General features: G+C 39.4%; 1 protein-coding gene across 2 annotated transcripts in view; it reads left to right on the top strand.

Moving 5' to 3' along the window:
• Nucleotides 1-22,732, top strand: part of Flt1 (fms-related tyrosine kinase 1) — a 185,363-nt gene that overhangs the window by 46,673 nt on the left and 115,958 nt on the right. For both annotated transcript variants that reach the window (XM_013027297.1, XM_013027298.1), the window contains exons 4-10: nt 5,419-5,543; nt 7,541-7,703; nt 7,812-7,948; nt 10,509-10,683; nt 11,511-11,628; nt 13,673-13,842; nt 14,792-14,951. In XM_013027297.1, the coding sequence (XP_012882751.1) occupies nt 5,419-5,543; nt 7,541-7,703; nt 7,812-7,948; nt 10,509-10,683; nt 11,511-11,628; nt 13,673-13,842; nt 14,792-14,951 (1,048 nt within the window). The remainder of the gene's footprint in view (nt 1-5,418; nt 5,544-7,540; nt 7,704-7,811; nt 7,949-10,508; nt 10,684-11,510; nt 11,629-13,672; nt 13,843-14,791; nt 14,952-22,732) is intronic.

The raw sequence follows: 22,732 nt of genomic DNA, 5'->3' as shown, positions 1-22,732 counted from the left end.
TCTCCTTGCTCTACTATTTTTGGGGAAGTGATGAATTGGTATTCCTTACTTTCCATCTGAGTCTTGGTTTCTCTTTGTGGGCAATTTTTGTTGTTGTTGTTTTAAGTTACTAATTCAATCTTTTTATTACAGGTTGACTTGGATTGTCTATGTTTTCTCAGTTGCAGTAGCTTGCATGTTTGACCTTTTTGTCTGTTATCTAATTTATTGACATAGAATTCTATTTCTCTATCCTTCTTTTTACTCTGGGAATAGTATTAATGCTTATATAGTTCACTTCCAATTCGATTCTCCTCATCTAAGTCCTCTCTCTCTCTCTCTTTCTTTCTCTCTCTCTTTCTCTCTCTTTTGTCGGTCGTGGGGCTGGAACTCTGGACCAGGGCGCTGTCCCTCAGCTCTTCAGCTCAAGGCTAGAGCTCTACCACTTGAGCCAAGCGCCACTTCCAGTTTTCTGATGGTTTATTGGAGATAAGAGTCTCATAAACTTTCCTGCCCAGGCTGGCTTTGAACCATGATCCTCAGATCTCAGCCTTCTGAGTAGTTAGGGTTACAGGCACAAGCCACTGGTGCCTGGCTAGTCTTTTCTTCTTGTACCTTGGCTTTTCTGGCTAGAGGGTTAGCAGTTGTGTTCATCTTTTTGAAAAATCAACTGTGACTAGTTTTCTCTGCTGTTTCTCCATTCTGTTTCATTGGTTTCCACTCTAGTATTGTTTCTTGCCTTTTTGTTGCTTTAAATTTCATTTACTGCTCTTTACCCAATGTTTTAAGTTTGAAGATAGGATTTATTGATTTTTCTTTCTTCTTTTCTTTTATAGACATAAAATTCCTCAATAATGTGTTAGCTTTATCCCAAAGTTTATTATGTTATAATTAATTTTCATTCATCTCAAAATATGTACTAATTTTCCTTTTGATTGCTTCTTTTACTCATTCACTGGTTATATGGGAATATAGTGCTTAATTTGTGTATTTTTGAGACTTTTTTCCCCAAATTCCTTTCTGTTATTGCCTTCAAATTTCATTTCACTCTAGTCAGACAATATATATTGCATTATTTCTATTCTTTTAAATGCTTTAGGGTTTATGGGCTATCATTTATCTTTCATTTTTTTTTTCCATTTGCACTTGAAAAAACACACATCTTACTGTGGTGAGCCAACTGGTCTATAACTGCCTGTTCAGTAGAGTTAATCAATAGTAGTATTCAAGAAACCAACATTTTCATTTTTGAAAAATCTGTCCAGCTGTCTATTAGTTAGTTAAAGTGAAATACAGAAATCTTGGCATATTATAGTTGAAAGTGTTTGCTTCTCCTTTAAATTCTGTCCATTTTTAACTTATGTGTTCTAATGTGTCCTGTTTGGTACTTATATGTTTATAATTGTTATATCTTTCTAATTGGTTGGCCATCTTATTATTTTTAAGTGTCCATCCTTACCTTTACTAATATTTCCTGCTTTAAAATCTGTTTTGTCTGTTGTATATATGGCCATACCAGCTTTCTTGTCATTGTCCCAAAGCTGTTTTGAATTGTCAAAGGCTTTAGGTAGACAGTGTGAGTCATTGAAGAATTTGCTTCTTTCCATTTTCTGCTCATATTGTAAACATACAGTTTCACTATCCCAGAGATCTATATATGCTTCAAAATATGAAGACTCTTAGTTTCATGTCTAGATAGGGTTGTCTTCATGGGATTTGTTGATGAGTTTTTATTCTCTCCATTTCTTCCTCAATCAATGGAAATCACACCCTCCTTTAATAGACATGAGACTCTTCATGATGATAACTTAGAGGAAAAGAGAATGAAATGAAAGGGAAAGGAAGTCAGGAAGAGGTTTATTTACAAAAGGAAAATCTTTAATATGTATATGTGTTAGGAAATGAGATATTTACTTTTTTTTTTTTTTTGCCACTCCTGGGGCCTGAATTCAGTGCCTGAGTTCAGGCCCTGAGCTTCTTTTTGCTCAAAACTAGTTCTCTACCATTTGAGCCACAGTGCTACTTTTGGCTTTTTCTGAGTAGTTTATTGTAGATAAGAGTCTCACAGACTTTCCTGCTCGGGCTGGCTTCCAACTGCAATCCTCAGATCTCAGCCTCCTGAGCAGCTAAGATTAAGGTGTGAGCCACCAGCACCCTGCAAAGTGTTTATTCTTGAACCCCATTTCCAGTCAAAAGAGTTTCCTAAATTTGGTGATCCTTTCCTTGCTTTGAGTCCAAACTAACTCCCAAGTGATGCTAGTCAGAAATGAAGAATAAGAATGGTAGGCTGAGGCCTGTATGTCTAAACAGACATAATGTGCCAACATAATTATAGATTTCTAAAAGAAAAAAATCCATGTATTAAAAATAGACATAATTCCATCTGAACAAGGGTCCCTGTTTGAGACAAGCTCACTTATCCTGGAGGAAGAGTAATAAACCAGATAATCCCAGCGGGTAAGAAAACCTCATATTCTCTGCCAGTTTCCTGTCAGTGCTTTGAGCTCTGAGTTCAGAGAGGTAGCATGACTTTGCCTATCCAGTGCTGTCGTGAGTCCCTGGTGACAGTGTTTCTGAGCTACCAGTATGCTGGCAGTCTTTTGGAGCAGTTCTTCCTTACTCTTTCAACAACCAGGCAATTTGGTCTCAGGAAACCCTATTCCACTGCTGGTGGGTTAGAAGTCATTTTTAATTTTGTGACAAAGATGAATATGTCCTAGGGGAGTAGTAAGTGGTCTTGCAGTTGATATTAATGGAGTCATGACTTTGCTTGTATCTATGGTCTTACAAAACAAACTATATTTGTATTATGTCAGGCAAGTTCTTCCTTAGCCTTTCCTTGAAGCAAATTGCAGGGGAAACATTCTGTAAGTCCAGATTGTATCGGACTGGGTGTGTGTGTGTGTGTGTAAAGAAAGAATGACAGATCTACAGCAGTGGATTATAATGTCACTATTAACTGTCATATAAATGATGTGTTTTGAATTGTGTTTGAGTAGACACAAATCAGTGAAGTTATGGCATCTTTAAACAAAGGAATTGACTTTCAGAGGCCAGTAGCTGTAGTAAAATGTAAGTGTTTGGGGGACCAAAGAGACAAAGGAAGAATAAAGTCAGAGTCATATTGAATTCATCTTTTCTATTTGCATTTGGAGCTGGCATTTCATTAGCCTGGAAATGACTTCACTGATGTTTACTATTTCCTGGAGGAACTTTTTATGCCAGTGTCTTTTGTTGAAAATGGCTGTTTAGGGAGACAGTAAATTAAATATGAAGGATGTACAACTTAGTTAAATGAATTAAACCATTTCCTGGTGTTTGTGTTTTACCTTGGGACTCACAAAGGAGACAAAAATACAGACCCACAGGAGGAAGGAAAGGAATGATCAAATCCCCGTGGTCTCTAGCTGAATGTCTAACTCAGCAGCTTTATTTAGAGGAAGAATTTAATGCTGATAAGGAATGCTTGTCACCATATAATTAACTTTTCCTCTTTGCCTATGTTATGCACCCATTGCAAATTCCTAAAGAACACATGACTTTATGGAGACAGATAAGTCTCATTCTGTTTGAGAACACAAAGCTAAAAATGCAAAATGTATAGTTTTCTCAAGTTAAATGGCTGGTGTTTTGATAGTCTTAAACTTTAATAATTATTAAATGATAAATGGTCATTCAAGAAAATCTGATAATTATGGTAGAAGATAGGTAAGAAGATAATTCATAAAATTACCACCCAAAAATAATCATAGTGAACATTTTAATGTATTTATTTCTAGTCTTTCTTGTTTCCTGTGCTACACTGAAATCAAGGTGTTTTCATTGTTGAGCCTCATCTGAAATCTGTCGAGGAATTCATATTTGTTTCTGAGTACTGCCTTCTGGTGGTTGCCCAGAAATCCCTGGCATTCCTTGGCTTACAGATGCCATACCAAACTCTGCCTTTGTCCGCATATGGACATCTTCTTACCAGGATGCCAGCAGATAGATCAGATTAGGAGTATACTCTCCTTAGTTGAGGTCATTACATTTGTAACAACCCTATTTCCAAGATAGGCCAATTCAGAAGTTCGAGGGTCAGGACTTCAGCATATCTTTATTCTTTGTGTGTGTGTGTGTATGTGGTGGTGGGGTAGGATCACAATTCAATCCATAACTGTTTAGCCACCACCTGCTCATTTTCCACTTGGCATTTAGTGAGAGGCATTTAGCATACAGATCCGAGACAGCATCCACAAGCAAGGCTGGGCCAGGTCGGTTTTTTCAGGTCCAGATGGAGAGAGTTCACACAGGATTTCTGGGCCATTAAGTTTGAGCCAAGGGTGGTATGTGTGTGTGGGTGATGGTGGTAAAGGGGTGGGGGGGGGGTGTTGAGAACTTTTGATTCCAGAAAAACTTCTTGCTCCTGAGGTTAAAATCGGGGTGATAGGAAGTATGATTCTAAAAGGAAGTGATATCTATCTGGATTTTTTAAGGAATGCCAGGGAAGCTGAACAGGTGGTTCAAATCTTCTTTGCCTCTGGGATATCAAATGCCACTTTTTTTTTTGATGCCAGTACTGGGACTAGAACTCAGAATCTGAGCACTGACCCTTTTCCAGTCTTTTTCTATATAAGGCCAGCACTCTGCTACTTGAGACATAGCTGTACTTCTGTTTTGTTTTGTTTGCTTGCTTGCTTCCTGGTTAATTGGGAATAAGAATCTCTCAGACTGTCCTGCCTGGGTGGTACTTCAAACTGTGATTCTCAGAAACTCAGCCTCCTGAATAGCTAGGATGACAGGCATGGTCCACCTGTGTCTGGCTTATACTTTCAAATGGGTTATTATTTTGGTAATTACTTAAGGTCTTTAGCAGACCTCTCTGCAAGTACATGAACATACTTTTCTCTTAGTAGATACCCTGAGCAAGGTAAAGAAACAGACTTAAGTACAGGCAGTTTTCCACACTGCTCCTGTGGCCCCTCCCCACTCTTCCCCAGCACATCACACTCTCATTCATTCTTAGCCGACCAGGAAAGGTCTCAAAAGCCTTTACTTCATGCTCTGTCATTCAAATGATAATCTACACTAGTTTGTTACACTAGTATCACCTCAATACTAAAGGTGTTGACTTTGCTCACTTGCACCTGCGCCCTTTGTCACAAAGGCTCTGGAGGGCACTTCCTGGGGACATTTAGCATAGCTGCTGTAAGAATTTTATGCAAAATAGTCTTCTCATTGCAAGTTCCTCTCCCCCGCACCCCGCCATGGCCTATTAGTGCATCCAGGTAATGCAAGAACTGAATACAAAATTAGAGGCGCTTTTTCTTTTAGGGTCAGATTCAGAGGTGAAGTTTGAGAATGTGTAAGTTAGTTTAAGCACTAAGGGGACAGCCTGCTGGGTCAGCTACAGCATCTAGTTGTTGGTGTTTCAATTACAAAGTCTTTCTTTTTCCTCAGATGCAGATAGGCCTTTTGTAGAGATGCACAGTGAAATACCTGAACTTATACATATGACTGAAGGAATGGAGCTCATCATTCCCTGCCGGGTTACGTCACCAAACATCATTGTTACTCTAAAAAAGGTACATTTGGGTGATGCTTCTCTCAAGAGTATTTTCACTGCAAACAAGCAGAGGAAAGTGGTTTGTTGTTGTTGTGATGGTGGTGGTGGTTGTTTATTCAAGTCCTGGGGCTTGAACTGGGAACTGTCCCTGAGTGTTTTTTGTCCAGGGCTAGCACTCTACCATTTGAGTCACAGTTCACTTCTTGGGGTTTTTTGTGGTTAATTGGAGAAGTTTTCATCATTTTTGTTCCGCTGGAATAATTTCCCAATAGTCTTTTGGCTCTCATTTTTTCTCAAAGATTGTCTGCCTCTTATACAGCCATGGCCACAGTGGATGGGGCTAAATACCCATTTTCTAGTTTTGCCCTTGTCAGCTAAAAACACAAGTACTTCCTCTATGGAAGAGTACTAGTGGCAGTAACAGGTAGATTAAAGTAAGAAACACCTTCAAGGAAATGCAAATCCATTTTTTAGCTCTGCTGAGGTCTTTCAGCAAGCCTCACTTTTAGATTCAGCACATAACTTGTTTTTGCTTATTTCAATCCCTGGATTTCAATCCCTGACTTAAATTGCTCTGCTCTTTCCCCCTAATTATTTCTGCCATATTAGAAGGAATGATTTCTTTTCCTTCTGAAAGCAAAGCATTCCTACAGGAACAGGTAAATTCTTCTGCATGTACTGAAACATGAAAGGCATCTCTCAATTGCTTTCAGTTTTCCATAAACAAGATGTAATTAACTTTAATTACACCACTAGCAACTCATAGCAGACAGAGGCACTAGTGACTTTTGGACTAGAAATTTCTGCCATAGGATCATAGATCCATATTCAGAACTCTAACAAGCAGTGTTAATAAATAAGATGTGGAGAGGGGTATGTGTGTGTCAGGTGTACTTTGAAAAGAAGAGAGGAGATTTCCAGTTTCTTCATGGACATTGGGCATTTCTTCTATAATTTGCTGGGGGAAGATAATTTTTTTTCTTTCATCCACCTATGGTAAGTAAGTGGTATTCAAACTGTATTTCAGAAACTGGGCTGGCAGCCTGAGTATCTGGAGAATTTGGCTGGGCCAATCTATGAAGCAATGACAGTTTTCTAGAGTTCAATCCCAAGATGCTAATACCATAGTGTTTAAACATTACCTTCTTAGGGGCTTAGACTGTAGCTCAGTAGTGGAGCACTTGCCGAGCATGTACAAGGCCCTGGATTCGACCCCCCGGTATATACATAAGAAAAGAAGCAAGTCATGTATGAGCTCCCTGTGCTTAGGAACACTGGAGAGCTCTTCATTATGAACAGTGTCTGCAGCTTCTAGATATCATCTTCACTGAGCAGCCTGCCTTGTGTATAGCAAGATTCTCAGAATAACCCCAGCAAGTGCTCCATTAGTGTTACAAATCTTGGAGGATGAGGAATTACTGATTGTCCCTTCTTAGTAAGCCAAGCAGAATGTGAAGACACAGTTCTGGCTTACCAAAATTCCAGATGATGGAGACACATGAGGATAATCTGCAATTTCGGTGGGGGAAAAAAAATGCAGATTAGATTTTGAAAACTAGACCAGTTTACTATGGAAAGTTTCAGAAGCCAAAAAATTACAGGCTCTGACTAAAAAAATCTGATGTAACAGCTTCAGACTTGACCATCAAGCCTATCCTGGGTACATGCATCTTGTTGCCAAGGCTGGTCACATATGACCATCATTTCCATCATTCATCATGATATGAATATATCTTATTATATGAAAAGGGCTAAAGAACCAATGACAATAAACTGGTGTGTTTTTTCTTGAACTCTCTTCATTTTGTTCTTTCGTTAATTTTATTTGTATCTTTAAGTCCTGGTACAAAGGAGTTGCCATTCAACAAAGTCAAATATGAATACAATGCATCTTGGTCAATGTCATCCCTTTCATCATTCTCCCATACCTCATGAAAAATGTGTTCGCCCTAATGGCCCATGAGAAAAGTATTACACGTGCCAATTATGATTTTAAAGCCTCTTTTTCCTTTTCAGTTTCCTTTTGATATTCTGCTCCCTGATGGAGAAAGAATCATTTGGGACAGTAGGAAGGGCTTTATCATACCAACAGCAACATACAGAGAAATTGGGCTTCTGAGCTGCGAAACATCTGTCAATGGACATGTGTATCAAACAAACTATCTCACACATCGGCAAAGTAAGTGTAAGTGATACTCTCTAAGACATGAAAGGAGCCAGAATGTTCTAGAGTTCATCTGCCCAATGGAATCCTGACTTGTACGTTCTTACTCTCTTATGCTTGCAGCCAATACCATCACAGACGTCCAGATAAGCCCACCAAGCCCCGTGAGATTACTCAGCAGTCACACTCTTGTCCTCAACTGTACAGCCACCACTGCCTTGAACACGAGAGTGCAAATGACCTGGAATTACCCTGGTAAAGTGAGTGACCCACTTTCAATTTTTTAATCTCTTCTGAGAGCCATTTTTTAAGCAAGTTACATCCCACTGGATTTTTTTTTTAAGATGAAAACCATGAGAAAATTCTGATTTCTGTGTCATTGTGACTACCTTGATAAGAAAGCTTTGCTGGCCTGCCAGTTCATGAGTATGATATCATCCAGACACTGTCTTTTTGATGTTGGGGGTTTGAAGTGAATAGGTTGCTGTTTCTATTGGGTTTGCAGTGAATAGGTTGCTGTTTCTATTGTATGGTTCTGTGTGGAAAAAGGAATTGTTTCATCCTTGGAAGTGATGCACTAGGATTTAGTGATGAGAGAGAAATTTATCACTAAATGACAGGTGGGGGGGACTGTCTTCTGTAACAACAAGTTTTCAGGAGGCTGCCTTTGTTTGTACATTCACTTAAGGTCCTGGCAGACTGTCAGGCACCTGATGAGGGCATGTTTGGAGAAGATACAAGCCAGCCACCCATCTTCCATTAACTAACTGTCAAAGGAGCAATTCTGCCCTTCAGAAAAATGAGAAGGCTGACCACTGAGTCAAGGTTCCCTTACTCAAATGGAACATCTGTCCCAACAACCATTATTTTAAAATATATGGATTGGGAAACTATGATAAACTGTTAAGAAGACTCTGGCCACTCCCATTTCTTGTGTGTTAGGGTGATTTATGTGGTGTTTCCCAAGTACAATTTATGTCATTGAGCTATGCCTGATCCCAAAGTTAATTTTTGATTGAACTGTATGCAAAAGATGAATGCACGATCCTATTGTTGTTTCGCCACATTTCTTGCCATGGAAAATAGAATAACTTAGTAACTCTGTAGAGACAATGATAAACTATTTTCTATGAATGGTATTGTTCCATTTAACTTAAAAAATGCAGTGGTTTGTAGCAGTATTTCTATAGTTTGCTATAAATAAGGTATTTCAATAAATGCCAAGAGAAGAAACTGTTGTTCTGTTGCCATTGCTGCTATGAAGAACATTGATAGTACAAGGCTACAAGTAAGCTCACACTTAAAGTCCCAGCTATGAGCCGGGCGCCGGGTGGCTCACACCTGTAATCCTAGCTACTCAGGAGGCTGAGATCTGAGGTTCAAAGCCATCCTGGACAGGGAAGTCCGTAAGACTCCTATCTCCAATAAATCACTCAGAAAAGCAGAAGTGGTGCTGTGGCTCAAGTGGTAGAGCACTAGCCTTGAGCTGAAGAGCTGAGGGACACTGCTCAAGCCCAGAGTTCAAGCCCCCTGACCAACAGCAACAACAACAAAAATCCCAGCTAGGTGGAAGGCAGATATGAGAGAATTGGAGTTTAAGGCCAGCCTTGATAGAAGCATAAGGGACCCTGCCTGAAATATAGAATGAGTTGTTTTCCAAGGCGGAAACAATACCAGTGTTACTCAAAGTTGAGAGGGAAAGCGTTCTCACAGGAAGTAAAATCTCTTGTTGAGTTTAAATTTGTTACAGACTGATCCTCTGACTTTTGATGGTAGTGACTGGCTTCTCTTCTCTGGTTACTGCTGAAGAAAATGTCCTAAACATGTCTGTGCCAACAGAGAAAGCCATTGGATTATTTATTAAGCACGGCAAAGGGAAGAGCTAAATTCAAGATCCAAAGATCAGTCTGGACCATTCCCAAAGTCTTTTTTTTCTATGAAAAGATCGAGAGGAGGAAATGATGTCAAATGAATTATAAAATGGAACAATTAACAGGGCAATATAATCTCATCTTAAAATAGGCAAGTTCATATAGCTGAGCCTCAGGGCCTTTTCCCTTGGCCTTTTCCTGAGAGATCACCCTCCAAATTGTTGCCTAAATTTTTCGATAGCTTTGATTTGCATGTCCTGGATCCATTTATTAGGATTTCACCAAAATTGGCAGTATTGCTCAAATAGTGAGACAATGAAATGAGTATTCTACCTTAATAGGAGAAGCTAGGATTCATCCAGTATTAGCAAAGAAATACATGTGCTAATTTTTAAAACTTAATTTTACTTCATTGTAAAAGTGATGGACAGAGGGAATACAGTTATTTCTGAGGGGGAACACATGCTAATTTATGAAGAAGCATTGTCATTATGTTAGACACTAAAGATACTTGTGGCTTATGTTTGTTTGTGGTTTCTACAGCTAGGGAATAGACTACTCTTTAGAAAAGTATGTGTGCTAGAAGAGAAACACTAGATTCCTACTCAAGTGCTGTGTTCCTAGCTGACATTGGCCTATGTCTGTTGCTTCTGTTTCTTCATTGGTCAAAGGGCAACAAACATGCCAATTTCACTAGGTGGTTGTAAAAAATAATTGAGTTAATGATGTGAAAGTCCATTTGAAGAAATTAAGTCTAGATAAAGGCTACTCTACTGCCTATTTGAAGCACGTCTAGACAGATATAATTTCCAAACATCTTGCTCCAGGCCTTCCTTTTAGCCTATGAAAAGCAGCAGTTAGCAAAATCGTGCTGTGAGATATCCTAAAATCTCATGATGTTAAACGCTTAAAGTTTCATACATTTTTGTTTGTTGTGTTTTCTTTAAAGGCAATGAAGAGGGCTTCCATAAGACAACGGCTAGACCAAAGTGATCCCCTTGCCAATGTGTTCTACAGTATTCTTACTATTGAGAACGTGCAGAAGCGAGACAAAGGCATTTATACTTGTCGTGTGAAGAGTGGACCATCATTCAAATCTGTGAACACCTCTGTGCATGTGCATGGTAAGCAACGGTTCAGCAAGGCTAACTTGTGTTCTACTTCCTAATAATTTCACGCTTTGAGTTCTGTAAACAAGTAAACATACTTTTAGCTGATAGTTACCCATTGTGAAAGCTTTGACGTGGTCTTCTCTTTACCTTCAGCCAAAGAGACAAATTAAGCATGTTAAGTACTCTTTAAATAGCCTTTGGAATTGGGCAGTCTTTTCCTTATAAGTTTATTATGATTAATAACTCAGTTAGGTCATATTTATGAAATTCCTCACTTAGAGTCCTATATAAACAAAACAGAAAATGCTGATCAATTTTACCTTTATTAGCTGGGGAAAGAAAATCTCCCTGGTACTACTATGAAGTAGAGAAATAAAAATAGGTTGTGGGCTTGACAACAGTAGCTCATGCCTTTTATCCTAGCTACTCAGGAGGCTGAGATCTAAGGATCCTGGTTTGAAGCCAGCCTGGGCAGGAATGTCCTTGAAACTCTTATTCGTCTTCAGTTACCTATCAAAAAGACAAAAGTGGAACTGTGGCTCAAGTGGTAGAGTGCTAGCCTTGAGCAAAACAAACAAACAAACAAAAAAGCTCAAGGACAGTTTTCAGGCCCTGAGTTCTAGCCCCAGTACCAGCACACATAAAAAAAGAAAAAGAAATGTTTTCTCCATTGCTCAACCTTTGGTCTCACTGATAGGCATCATCTTAATTCAGCTATGCCATTTATTTGTTGATGTCACCCTCCTGTACTGGGACAGTTTTATTTATGTAACTCTTCTTTTTTCAATTTATTTATTATTTCTCCTTTAAAAAAAAAACAACAAAAAAAAAAAAACAAGAAAATGGATTCATCACTATGAAACATCGGAAACAGCAGGTGCATGAAACCATAGCGGGCAAGAGGTCCTACAGGCTTGCCATGAAAGTAAAGGCCTTTCCCTCACCAGAAGTTGTATGGTAAGCTCATCATTTTTATGTCCGTTAAAGATGTTTTTGTAAGTAAGCACAGGCAAGAGTAAATTCCTGAAAACAAATGCTGTGAGAAGTTGTTCAGGGTAACACAGCCAAGGGCTGTGGGGTGTCTGGGTGGTGCTGGTGAAGAGGGCAGAGGAGGGAAGGAAAAGGAAAACAGGCACTAGAATGAAGCAAGAGCTGGAAGTTTGAGGGCTTGTTTCAGTTTACTCAGTCCCTCAGCAAGACTGAATTTCTGCATCTTAAAATCTACATATGATGTCAACATTCTGTGAATGGGATGTATTAAGCAAGAACTAGGAAGCATCTAGAATGTAACATGCTCTATTAACCATGAAGAAGTGGGTCCTTGTAATGAGCATACCGAAAATAATTCTTTTACATCCAGCTGGGTTGAAAGTTCCAGTCTTGTTGTAAAATTAAACATTAATAGAGACAAGACTTATTCATTTGAAGGAGTAGACAAATGGACCTACTTGAACTAATGAAGTTGTTTTTGGCTTGAAGGTTGCGTATTCAGAAAGCCCTCACATGTTTTTTTTTTTTCTTCCTTGAAAAAAAATGCCTGTACAACACCTATATAAAACAATGTAATCTGTTTATAATCTGTAGTCATTTTATTAAATTCCAACATCTCTGGCTTAAGTCATTGCCTTTTAAACAAAGGATTTGGTATAAAATAGATTAGGAAAAACAATCTACAGTTTACAGAAGTGGTGCCATTTTCAAATCTCCTCAACTCGGACTTAGTTTGTCTTTCAGTATCATACTAAGTGGAGTGTTTGGAGTTTCCTCAAATAATGAATAGAAAATTCATAACAAAAATTCAATTGTGTCTATGTCTTCATGCAATCACAATTAGAAAAGCAATATTTTTGGTTTATGATCTTTTAAATTATGATATCTTGCTTATGATAATATCTTTAGAGGTTTGATAGTAAATTATTATCCCTAATAGAAAATTTAATGGTGATTGAATGACTAAAAGGTACATCTATTCTTTCTCTGTCTGAGCATGTTATCTTTAGTGCTTATTTCTCCACTACCTAAGTAACAAAGGTCACTGTTTTGTCCATAGGAAGTATCATTAATATTAAGATACTTATAATCATAAAGTACAACACAGTCATTCTAATTCCTTTGGAACTGGGGTCTGTAGTAACAGGAACTTGCTTGCAGTACTGCAGATCTGATTGTAAACTGACTCCATTTCCAATATTAGGCCTTCTTACAGAACATACTAACCTCCTAACAGATCCAAGAGGCCTATTTAAAGAAGTGCACATTTACGTGAAATCATTGGACTTTTGAATTGAAACAATCTTTGGGAACCTATAGAAAATCTGAGGGCACTGAAGCTCACACTGGACAGTCACACATTCAACCAAGTACAGTTGGTGGCAGAGGCAGGCCAAGGTTGCAGGCCTCCTGAGACACAAGTGAAGATATCAAGGCATTGATTCTATATTTAAAGTGGTTTCAAAATTGTTTTAAATTGATGCTTTGTTCTGCTTTAGCAATTCTTCCATGGGGGTGTGGAGGGGGGGCTATGAAAGGGACAACTGGTGTGACCATTTATATGACTAATAAAAACTCCACATGAGACCACAATAGGAACGTCTATTTTTATGTATTTTTATCTGGAGAAGTGATCTAGTTGATCTGACTTACAATGGCTCTTATGCTGCTCCTGGGGCCTCATGGAAAACTCTGGAAAACATCTGGGGAGGAATCAGAGCCTGTTCCTCTGGGTTAATACTTATACCAGCATCCCTGTAGGTACTTTAAGTCACTTTACTTTCTTCTCCTAGTTTATGTCTTCCTCCCTGCCAAGAAAAGCAAAACATTAGCCAATCTAAAACCCACACATCCCTTTCTTTACTGAACAGTTAGCACCATTTAAAAATCAATGTGACTGTTCAAAGGCTCAAAATGGTCCACTTGGAATCCCAAACATCAATGTTCAAAATGGGAATGTGATGCCAAAGTAAAGCTTGTGAAGGGACTTACCAATTGCTTGTGATTTCAGGTTAAAGGACGGCTTCCCAGCAACAGAGAAATCTGCTCGCTACCTGGTTCACGGCTATTCACTAACTATTAAGGATGTAACCCCGGAGGATGCAGGCGACTACACACTGTTACTGAGCATACGGCAGTCCAATATATTTAAAAACCTCACTGCTAATCTCATCGTAAATAGTAAGTTTACAGTTCTTAGCTGCTTTGGGCCTTGGGCAGGAAAAAACTAATGAAAAAAAAATCAGTTCAAAAGTCAGTATACAGCACCCAGGCTCTGAGTTCAAGCCCTATGACCGACCCCCCCGCCCCCAAAAACAAAAGTCATTATGATACTGTAAAAGAAAACTTTGGTTTTAGTTTGGTTTGGGTTTTTGAGCTCAGAGCCACTTGCGCTCACTTGGCTTTTTCCACTGAAGGCTGGCACTCTACTACTTGAGCCACACTTCTACTTTCAGCTTTTTGTTGCTTAACCAGAGATTAAGAGTCTCATGGACTTTTCTGCCTGGCCTGGTTTCAAACGGTGAGGATTATAGACCTGAGCTACAAGGCCTATTATTTAAACAATAATAGTTCAAAACTGAATTTTCGATTATTATTTTTAAAACATTTCTGAGGTTGAGGGATGCGGTTTCACTGGTAGAGGGCCTTCCTAACATGTGTAAAGTCATGGGTTTGATCCCCAGTACAGAGAGGAGGGGGGGGTGGAGATGGAGAGGGAGAGAGAAAGAGAAAGAGAAAGGGAGAGGGAGAGGGAGAGAGAAAGGAAAGAAAGAAAGAGAGAGAGAGGAAGAAAGGAAGGAAGGAAGAAAGAAAGAAAGAAAGAAAGAAAGAAAGAAAAAGAGAAAGAGCTCACTCCTAACACCATCCAATTTCATGTTTGCTTATCTTCCGTAGGCAACAGGATTTTAATCAGTGACATATTAAAAGTGTAATGTACATACCATGAAATCCAGCCTTTAATGTTCTTCAAACAGGTCTGCTTTTTAAAGTAGGCGTTCTCTTGATAACTAGGGGGTTTGGTTTTTGTTTCTTTGACATCAAAACCAATGAAAGGGGTACTTGCTGTGATACCTAGAGGATAGTCACAGGAACAGTTCTTGACTTCTGTCCTGCTCTGTCTCCTTGCCAGTGAAACCTCAGATTTATGAGAAGTCAGTGTCATCCCTCCCAGACCCAACTCTCTATCCACTTGGCAGCAGACAGGCCCTGACCTGCACCGTGTATGGACTCCCTCAGCCTGAGATCAAGTGGTTCTGGCGGCCCTGCAACTACAGTTATTCCAAGACAAGGTAGGGACAGGGTGTGTCCTGACATCTTTCCAGTATCTTCTGCCACTTCGAGTGAAGATTCTTTGGTAGAGGCAGAAGGGCAAATGTGTTCCCTTTGGAAACAGGTAGACAGTGGCTACTGTTCCTCCTTAAGTTTTCTCTCCCCTCCTCTCCCTTCCCCTCTTCTTTCTTTTCCCTTCCTCTTTAGCCTCCCTCCCCCATACCCTCTCTCTCATCTTTTTAAAATAGTATTTCACTTTGTAGCCCAGGCTGGTGTGGAATTAACAATCCTGCCCTCCCCCACCCCGCACCCCCAATACTGGGATTACAGGCTTGTGCTACTATACCTGGCAAGACTGTCTTTTTATATTAAGCCCCTAGGCTTAGCTGTCATTCTACCTTCCCTGGGAAGCCTCCTGACTATCTCTCTCAGACTTACTTCTCCCTTCCCAGCATGAACAGTACTAGTTCACACTATTGTTGACACTCAGTAGGCACATGTTTGTCTCTCTCTAAGCTATGAGCTCGCTAAGCTTGCCGCCCTCCCTGCAGGGCTGGGCAGGCCTGGCATACCCAGCACATGTTCAGAGTGCATCTGCTGAATGAATCCGTCCCCGCCCCTGCTCACTGTGCAGAGTTTCCTTCCATCCTGTTTTGCTTTTCCCCTTTTTGTTTAGTCTACAGAGTTGATACTTAGGATAGTTCATGGGAGCGAATCGGAAGGACAGGAATAGAGTTGATAGGTACAACAATAAGACATGATTGAAATGGGCCAAGAATTATCCTTATTCCAAAAATATGTTTCTTCATTGCTTTTCACTCCACTCGCAGAGTGTTTGGGAGGATGCAACCAAAACAAAACATAACAACAACAATAAGAAACGAGCTTGATAAAAATGTAAATGAGGCCTAATTCTTCCATTAACAAATAGAAGTGGCTGTTTTGGTTTTCTAGTTTCTTACCATAATTGCAGGCTTCATCTTGTGTCTTAACCATGCTGGTAGCAGGTAGCACTCAGATAGTGGAAAGTTACTGCTGAATATGGAATTCCTGAGAAGTGGCTATTTCCACACTTGTCTGATTTCTCATGTGAGTGTCATTTCCTAAGAACAGATACATAGAGAACTTGCAGATCTCGAATACATCCTTTTCCACTGTGTCTGGTTTACCTTCACTAAAAACAGTGAGAGCTACTGAGACTTTTGTTAGCCTGCTGATTTGTGTGGTCATCTATATTTATGGACCCAGCTTTTTGAAGTACTAGTATTTGTGCTATCATACAAATAAATAAAAATAACTAAGGATACTAGACTCAGATAAATGTGAAGAATTGAATTTTTATGGAGCCACATAGCCTTTTATAGATATTTCAAACTTGTATTTCAATATCAAATCTTAAAACCTTGATTCTACTTACTTTCAATAAACTGTTAGAAATAATGAGTGACAGAATAGTCTAAATTTGAGGTACAATGGTGCTAATAAAATATGATTTGTAGCCAGGCACTGGTGGCTCACATCTGTAATCCTAGCTACTCAGGAGGCTGAGTTCTGAGGATCATGGTTTAAAGCCAGCCCAGGCAGGAAAGTCCATGAGTCTCTTATCTCCAATTAACCACCAGAAAACTAGAAGTGGTGCTTTGGCTCAAGTGGTAAAGCTCTTGCCTTGAGCTGAAGAGCTCAGGGACAGTGCTCAGACCTGTGAACCTGAGCCTACCTTTTCAATTGCTTCAAGGCAGATGAGATTTTTTTCACCAGACTATGGAGTTTTCTCACAAGGCCTAGAAAGATGCCTTCTTATTCCTTTTGGAATTCTTTCAAGATCCAGAACCCTGCCTTAAATGTTTCTTAGCCACTTGAATTCTGTTCAAAGCACATTTTTAAAAATTATTATTCAGAGGCTGGGAAGATGGCTCAGTGGTAGAGCACTTGCCTTGCATGCCTGAGGCCCTGGGTTTGATTCCTCAGCACCACATAAAGAAAAAAGCCGGAAGTGGAGCTGTGGCTCAAGTGGTAGAGCACTAGCCTTGAGCTGAAGAGCTGAGGGACAGCGCCCAGGCCTAGAGTTCAGACCCCACAACCAGACCCCCCCCCCAAAAAAAATTATTATTCAAAGACAGATCAGGAATGGAACCACACTGGTTCATTTCTTTAGGATGTCTTTGCTTAAAATAATATGCCTAAGGTGAGTAAGCAGATCATAGAGACTTCTAGATATTGCTAGCATCTCTCCTTCTTTGAATCAGCAAGACTTGATTACTGATCCAGTGTCTTATCTGTGGCAGGACTAGATCTGGTCCTTGGTAATTAAGCTAGTGTGTACCGGTTACATAGTTTTGAGATCATTGTACACTAGGACACTAATCAAACAGTTCTATTTCACTTTATCACAGGGAAAGTAAAATCTCAATAAATGAAGCCCTCTGTCTTAAAGCTTTCCAAATGTCTTTATAAAAATAGATTGTTTACACACTTAAATCAGTGTACATTCATTTGTAGACATTTTCACTAGTTTCATTAAAAGAATATTATATCAGACTTACTTGGCATTATATAGTAATATATTTGCACAGTGGGATTTGACACATGATCTTTAAAAGAGAATGAACTACTAATACATATGATTACCCTTAACTATGTGAAATAAATTATTAGTGCTTAAATTTTAGGCTCTACTTAATAGGTACATCTAACTATGGCCACAATTGAAGCATTAATTTATTTCTGAAGCCAGAATACATTTCTCTAAGTTCTCTAAAATTATTACTTGGTTTAAGATGGTCAGCTAATTAATGTATCTAAGTTAATATAAGAAGAGATTCAAACAACTCAAATGGTATTTTCTGGAGTCTGATAAGTATATAAATGTATTTTAAAACTACCAGGTCTATTACTCAGCTAGAAATTTTTTCCCTAAAATAAAATGTGGTAGGTAGGCACTAGTGGCTCATGTCTATAATCCAGCTACTCGGGAGGCTGAGATCTGAGGGTTGTAGTTCAAAACTAGTCTAGGCAGGGAAGTTCATGAGACTCTTTATCTCCACCGAAGGCCGGAAGTGGAGCTGTGGCTCAAATAGTAGAGTGCCAGCCTTGAGCTTTTAGGACAGCACCCGTGCCCTGAGTTCAAGCCCATGGACTTGCACCAAAAGAAAAAAAAAGCATATGGTAAAATATGCAAATGAGCTCTGGTTTAACTGAGTGTCCAATGGTTTTGTTTTGCCTACCATTCGTTCCTAAAAGGCACTAGTAGGAAACCCTGGTGTGCTATTAACACACTAGAGTAACTAGAAATATCAGCCATGCCCTGTACATCTCAGAAAGCAACAGGTAAAAGATATTTGAGTGTTTTCATCCTGTAAAAATGACAAGTGTTTAAGGAGACAGCTTAAACCTGATTTAAGCGTTGAACAATGTACACAATTACCAAAGGTCTCATGGTATCCTATTAATATGTATCATTTACAAGTTTTGGCAGGGGGTTTGTTTCTTTGTTTTAGTGCTGGTACTGGGACTTGAACTCAGGGTCTGAGCACTGTCCCTGAGCTTTCTCATTCAAGGTTGGCACTCTATTACTTGGGCCACAGCTCTACTTCTGGCTTTTTGGTGATTAACTACAGATAAGAGACTCGCGGACTTTCCTGCCTGAGCTGGCTTTGAGCTTTTATCCTCAGATCTCAGCCTCCTGAGTAACTAGAATTACAGGTGTGAACCACCAACACCTAGCTTACCTCTTAGCTTTTTGCTCAAAGGTGAGCTGACACTCTTCCACTTGAGCCACAGCTCCACTTCTGGCTTTTTTGGTGGTTAATTGGAAATAAGATTCTCACAAACTTTCCAGCCCAGGCTGGTGTCAAACTGAGATCTTTAGATCTCAAATCTTTAAAGTAGCTAGGATTTCAAACACAGGCCAATGTATAGGGTTTGTTGTTGCTGTTGTTGTTGTTGTTGTTCGCCAGTCCAGGGACTTGAACTCAGGGCCTGAGCTTTTTTTGTTCAAGGCACTTTACCACTTAAGCCATAGCACACTTCTGGCTTTTTCTATGTATGTGGTATGGAGGATTGAACCCACGGCTTCATGCATTGTAAGCATGCACTTTACCACTAAGCCACATTCCCAGCCCAATTTACAGGTTTTGATGTACCAGTTTAGAAGAAAACATTAGGGACAAAGGATGTGACACAGTTACTTTAAATTCATATAGCTAATGAACCAAGAAGAAATAAAGTAGAATCTTTTTCTCTTTTACTATCCTGCACGTTTAGGTACTAATAAGGGAAGAGAAATAGATCGTTCTTTTTGAATGTTTAATAACATTAAGTTGTCAACACTGAATGCGGAGGGATTTGGGGATTTTTTTTCCCTTATCTTCAACAAAGGATAGAGATTTCTGGATATTGTTAGACCTACTCCATGTTAACCTGGGATAAACATAGGAAGCATTCCTAAGAATGTTGAGCTTCTAGCATCTTTCAACACCTGTACTTTACAGCTTCTGATCACATGAAATAAAGATAATTAAACACACCTCACGGAGAGCTCTACTGAGATAACAAAACTGGGCAAGGTACATTATTATCGCCAGCATTGTGGAGCAGGGGGAGGGGAGGAACTGATTCTCTAAGACAGACCCAAGAACTTCTAAGGAACTTCTATGGGCATTTTTTTTTTTTTTTACATATTACTTACACAACAGTGAGAAAGCTTAACAACTCTTTCCGAGAAGTGAAGAGAAATTGTGGAAAGTAAAATGTAATTTTGTTCTGTGTTATAAATAGCCATCTAGTAGGTCTGAGGGGGAAAAGGAGACAGAATTGAAGAAAACTGAGTTTATGACTTTCAGAAGGAGGAAAAAAAAATAAGGGGCTATTGAAAAATTAGGCCAACGTAGAAGACAGAATCAACTGAAGAGTACAGTAGGAGAATGAGGCAACTTTCCTTGCTCTGTGACCCTCCCTGGTCCCACTCACCCTTTCCCATCCCGCAGGAAGTGGCTCTGCCCTGCCATATCCTAAGTCTGGGTGGGGCAGGGCGGGCATGTGGAACAGCTGTCTCTGGCTCTACCAGTCCACACTGGATTTCTGGAACAAATAAGACTACAATCTCTCCCAAGCCAAGAGCCACTCTTGATCTCACAGGTCCCTGGTGAGTTTTGCCAAAGTACTGGTACATGGTACTGGCTTGTAAGTCTTCTCTAGAACAAGTGACAAGACAGGATTGGAGGAAGCGGGCCCATCTAGGGCCTTGAGGTTCTGCAGTTTTTGCCATCACTTGTTCATACTCAGGATCATCAGCTCTATTTTCTCAGGAAGAACCTAAGGTATTGAAGATTGCTTTCAATCATGTGTGTTTGAGTGAAAGCCCACCCTCGGGTCTGACTGGAACTTCTTGCCCAGTTGGATGTTTGAGCTATTTTGACTAATTCCCTATAAACACAAGATGGATGGGTTTCTGTAGGTCACCCTTTCAGGGCCTCCCCAGTAACTTAGATCCTCTATCTCATTGAGTGTTTCTGGGTATCTTTTCTCCTTTTTAAATACATGGGCTTGTCTTGTGTTGGTACAGGGGCTTGAACTCCAGGCCTCCTGCTCTTGTTCAGCTTTTATGCTCAAGGCTGGTGCTCTACCACTTGAGCCGCTGGAGCCGTGCTTCTACTTTGAGCCTTTTGATGGTTAATTAGTCCCACAGATATATCTGCTTCTGTGCTAGCTTTGTACAGTAATTCTCAGATCTCTACCTCTTGAGAAGCTACCATTAAAGAAATGAACCACAGTTAACCCAGCTAAAGCTTGTTTTCTAATCATATACTATGTGTGTCTTTGCTACAAAGAGGTTGAAGAGTTGGAACCTTTGATTATTGTGGTTTTGTTTGGGGAGCACAAGAAACTTCTCTCTCTCCATCTAACTGTCATAAATCTTAAGTACAGAGGAATAAAGAGCATTAATTATAATAAATACAGTGATAAAAACCTATTAAGTTCTCTCTAAGGAAAAAAATGCTGCACAATATTTCCTTGCAAAATATATTTTTCCCAAGTAAGTGTTTAAAAATCTGTTATTTATATTACATTAATGTTGCCCATATCATACAAACTGATTTTGTATATCATCAGTATTCATTTTAAATATATAATGTCAACCATATGTACTCATTACATCAATATTTGTTAGGTACCAACAATATAGAAAATAGAAACATCATGTGTCTTCAACACTTAAGTTTTAACTGCAGAGGATCAAAGTTATTTGGTGATTACTTATTGGATGTACTTGCAGAATATCTATTCTGCAGTCTCAGAGCCAGAGACTTGGGAATCAAGGAAATGGGCTCTATTCTTGGCATAGTCCCTGACTTCTGAGTGACCTTGACCAGCTATTTAATCTGCGTTCCAACTTCCCCTTCTGTAAATGGTAACTGCTGAGCTTCCCTTTTCCTCCTAACACAGAGCTATGAAGGAGTTAAAATGAAAAACTTGCTTTACATTTTCTCTTTTCAAAGAAGCTTGAAATAATTTCCAAGTTGTTATACACGGGTAGTTCCCTTCTGCTTCTCATAAATTTTAAAGCAATCTGACCATTAACTCTGAGGGTTAGTGTCAAATTAACAGAAAATTTTAACTTATGTAAGTAGACGGTTTATTAGAGAAGTCTCACATTAAGTATTATAAAAGTAATACTCTGACACAGAATTGACTCATGATCATAATAATAATTGCCCAGTCATTTAAAAATGAAGGGCTAGGGAGTATAGCTAAGTGGTAGAGCTTGTGTCTAACATGTCTGAGGCCCTGAATTCCATACTCAGCACAATAAATATATTTATTGGTTTATTTTTTATTATATGAGTAGTGGCACTAAGGCATTTTAATTCAGCCTGTCAATAAATATATGAGTACAATGCATCTTGATCAGTGTCATTCCTTCCATTCTTCCCCCATCTATATCAAAAAAAAAAAAGAAAGAAAGAAAATGTAGCAACTATAGTGTCCAATTGTATTTTCTTCAGTGTTAACCTTCTGCCAGCAAAAGCATCATATTCTCTGCCTATTGGCTCTCAAGCCTTACGTTCTTCATTGGCTTTTTGCCAACAAATCCCTTCAGGATGCAAAGTATGGTTCTGGGTTCTCAACTTATGGAAGACCGAGGGAATAATCTTTACTAATTTCATAACTAAATGTTGGGACTTGTGAAGAAAAAAACCCTTAGACATACATGAAACCTCAAAGAACTGCTTCTAGAATTTAAGGTATGTTAGATCTGGAAACTGGAGGTGTAGCACAAAGGGTAGAACAAAAAATGCTGAGCAAGAGTGGGAAGCTAGCTGGGCACTGGCAGCTCTAATCCTAGCTACTCGGGAGGTTGAGATCTGAGGATCACAGTTCAAAGCCAGCCCAGGCAGGAAATTCTGTGAGACTGTTACCTCCAACAAACTACTCAGAAAAGCCAGAAGTGGCTCTGTGGCTCCCGTGATAGAACACTAGCCTTGAGTACAAAAAGGCTCAGGGACAGCACCCAGGCCCTGTGTTCAAGCTCCAGGACTGGCAAGAAAAAAAAAATGAGTGGGAATTCCTCCCCACCCCCAAAAAAGTAGGTCAGATCTGGCATCTAGAATAATTACATAGTTTACAATTTAAATAGAAAGTAATATTCCTTGCTACTCTCATTTCTGAAACACTCAGGAGAGTACTACCGGGGGTGGGGGACTAACAAAAGCTGACCATTCTGGGCCTGTGAGGTTTGCCCTTTACTCTTGTGGGGAAGAGGGTTGGCTTGCAAAAGCAGGGAAAGGCAGGGCTCTAAGAA

The sequence above is a fragment of the Dipodomys ordii genome, unplaced genomic scaffold (assembly GCF_000151885.1).
Source record: "Dipodomys ordii isolate 6190 unplaced genomic scaffold, Dord_2.0 Scaffold102, whole genome shotgun sequence".
Taxonomy (NCBI): Eukaryota; Metazoa; Chordata; class Mammalia; order Rodentia; family Heteromyidae; genus Dipodomys; species Dipodomys ordii.
This window is presented reverse-complemented; position numbering and strand designations above follow the sequence as displayed.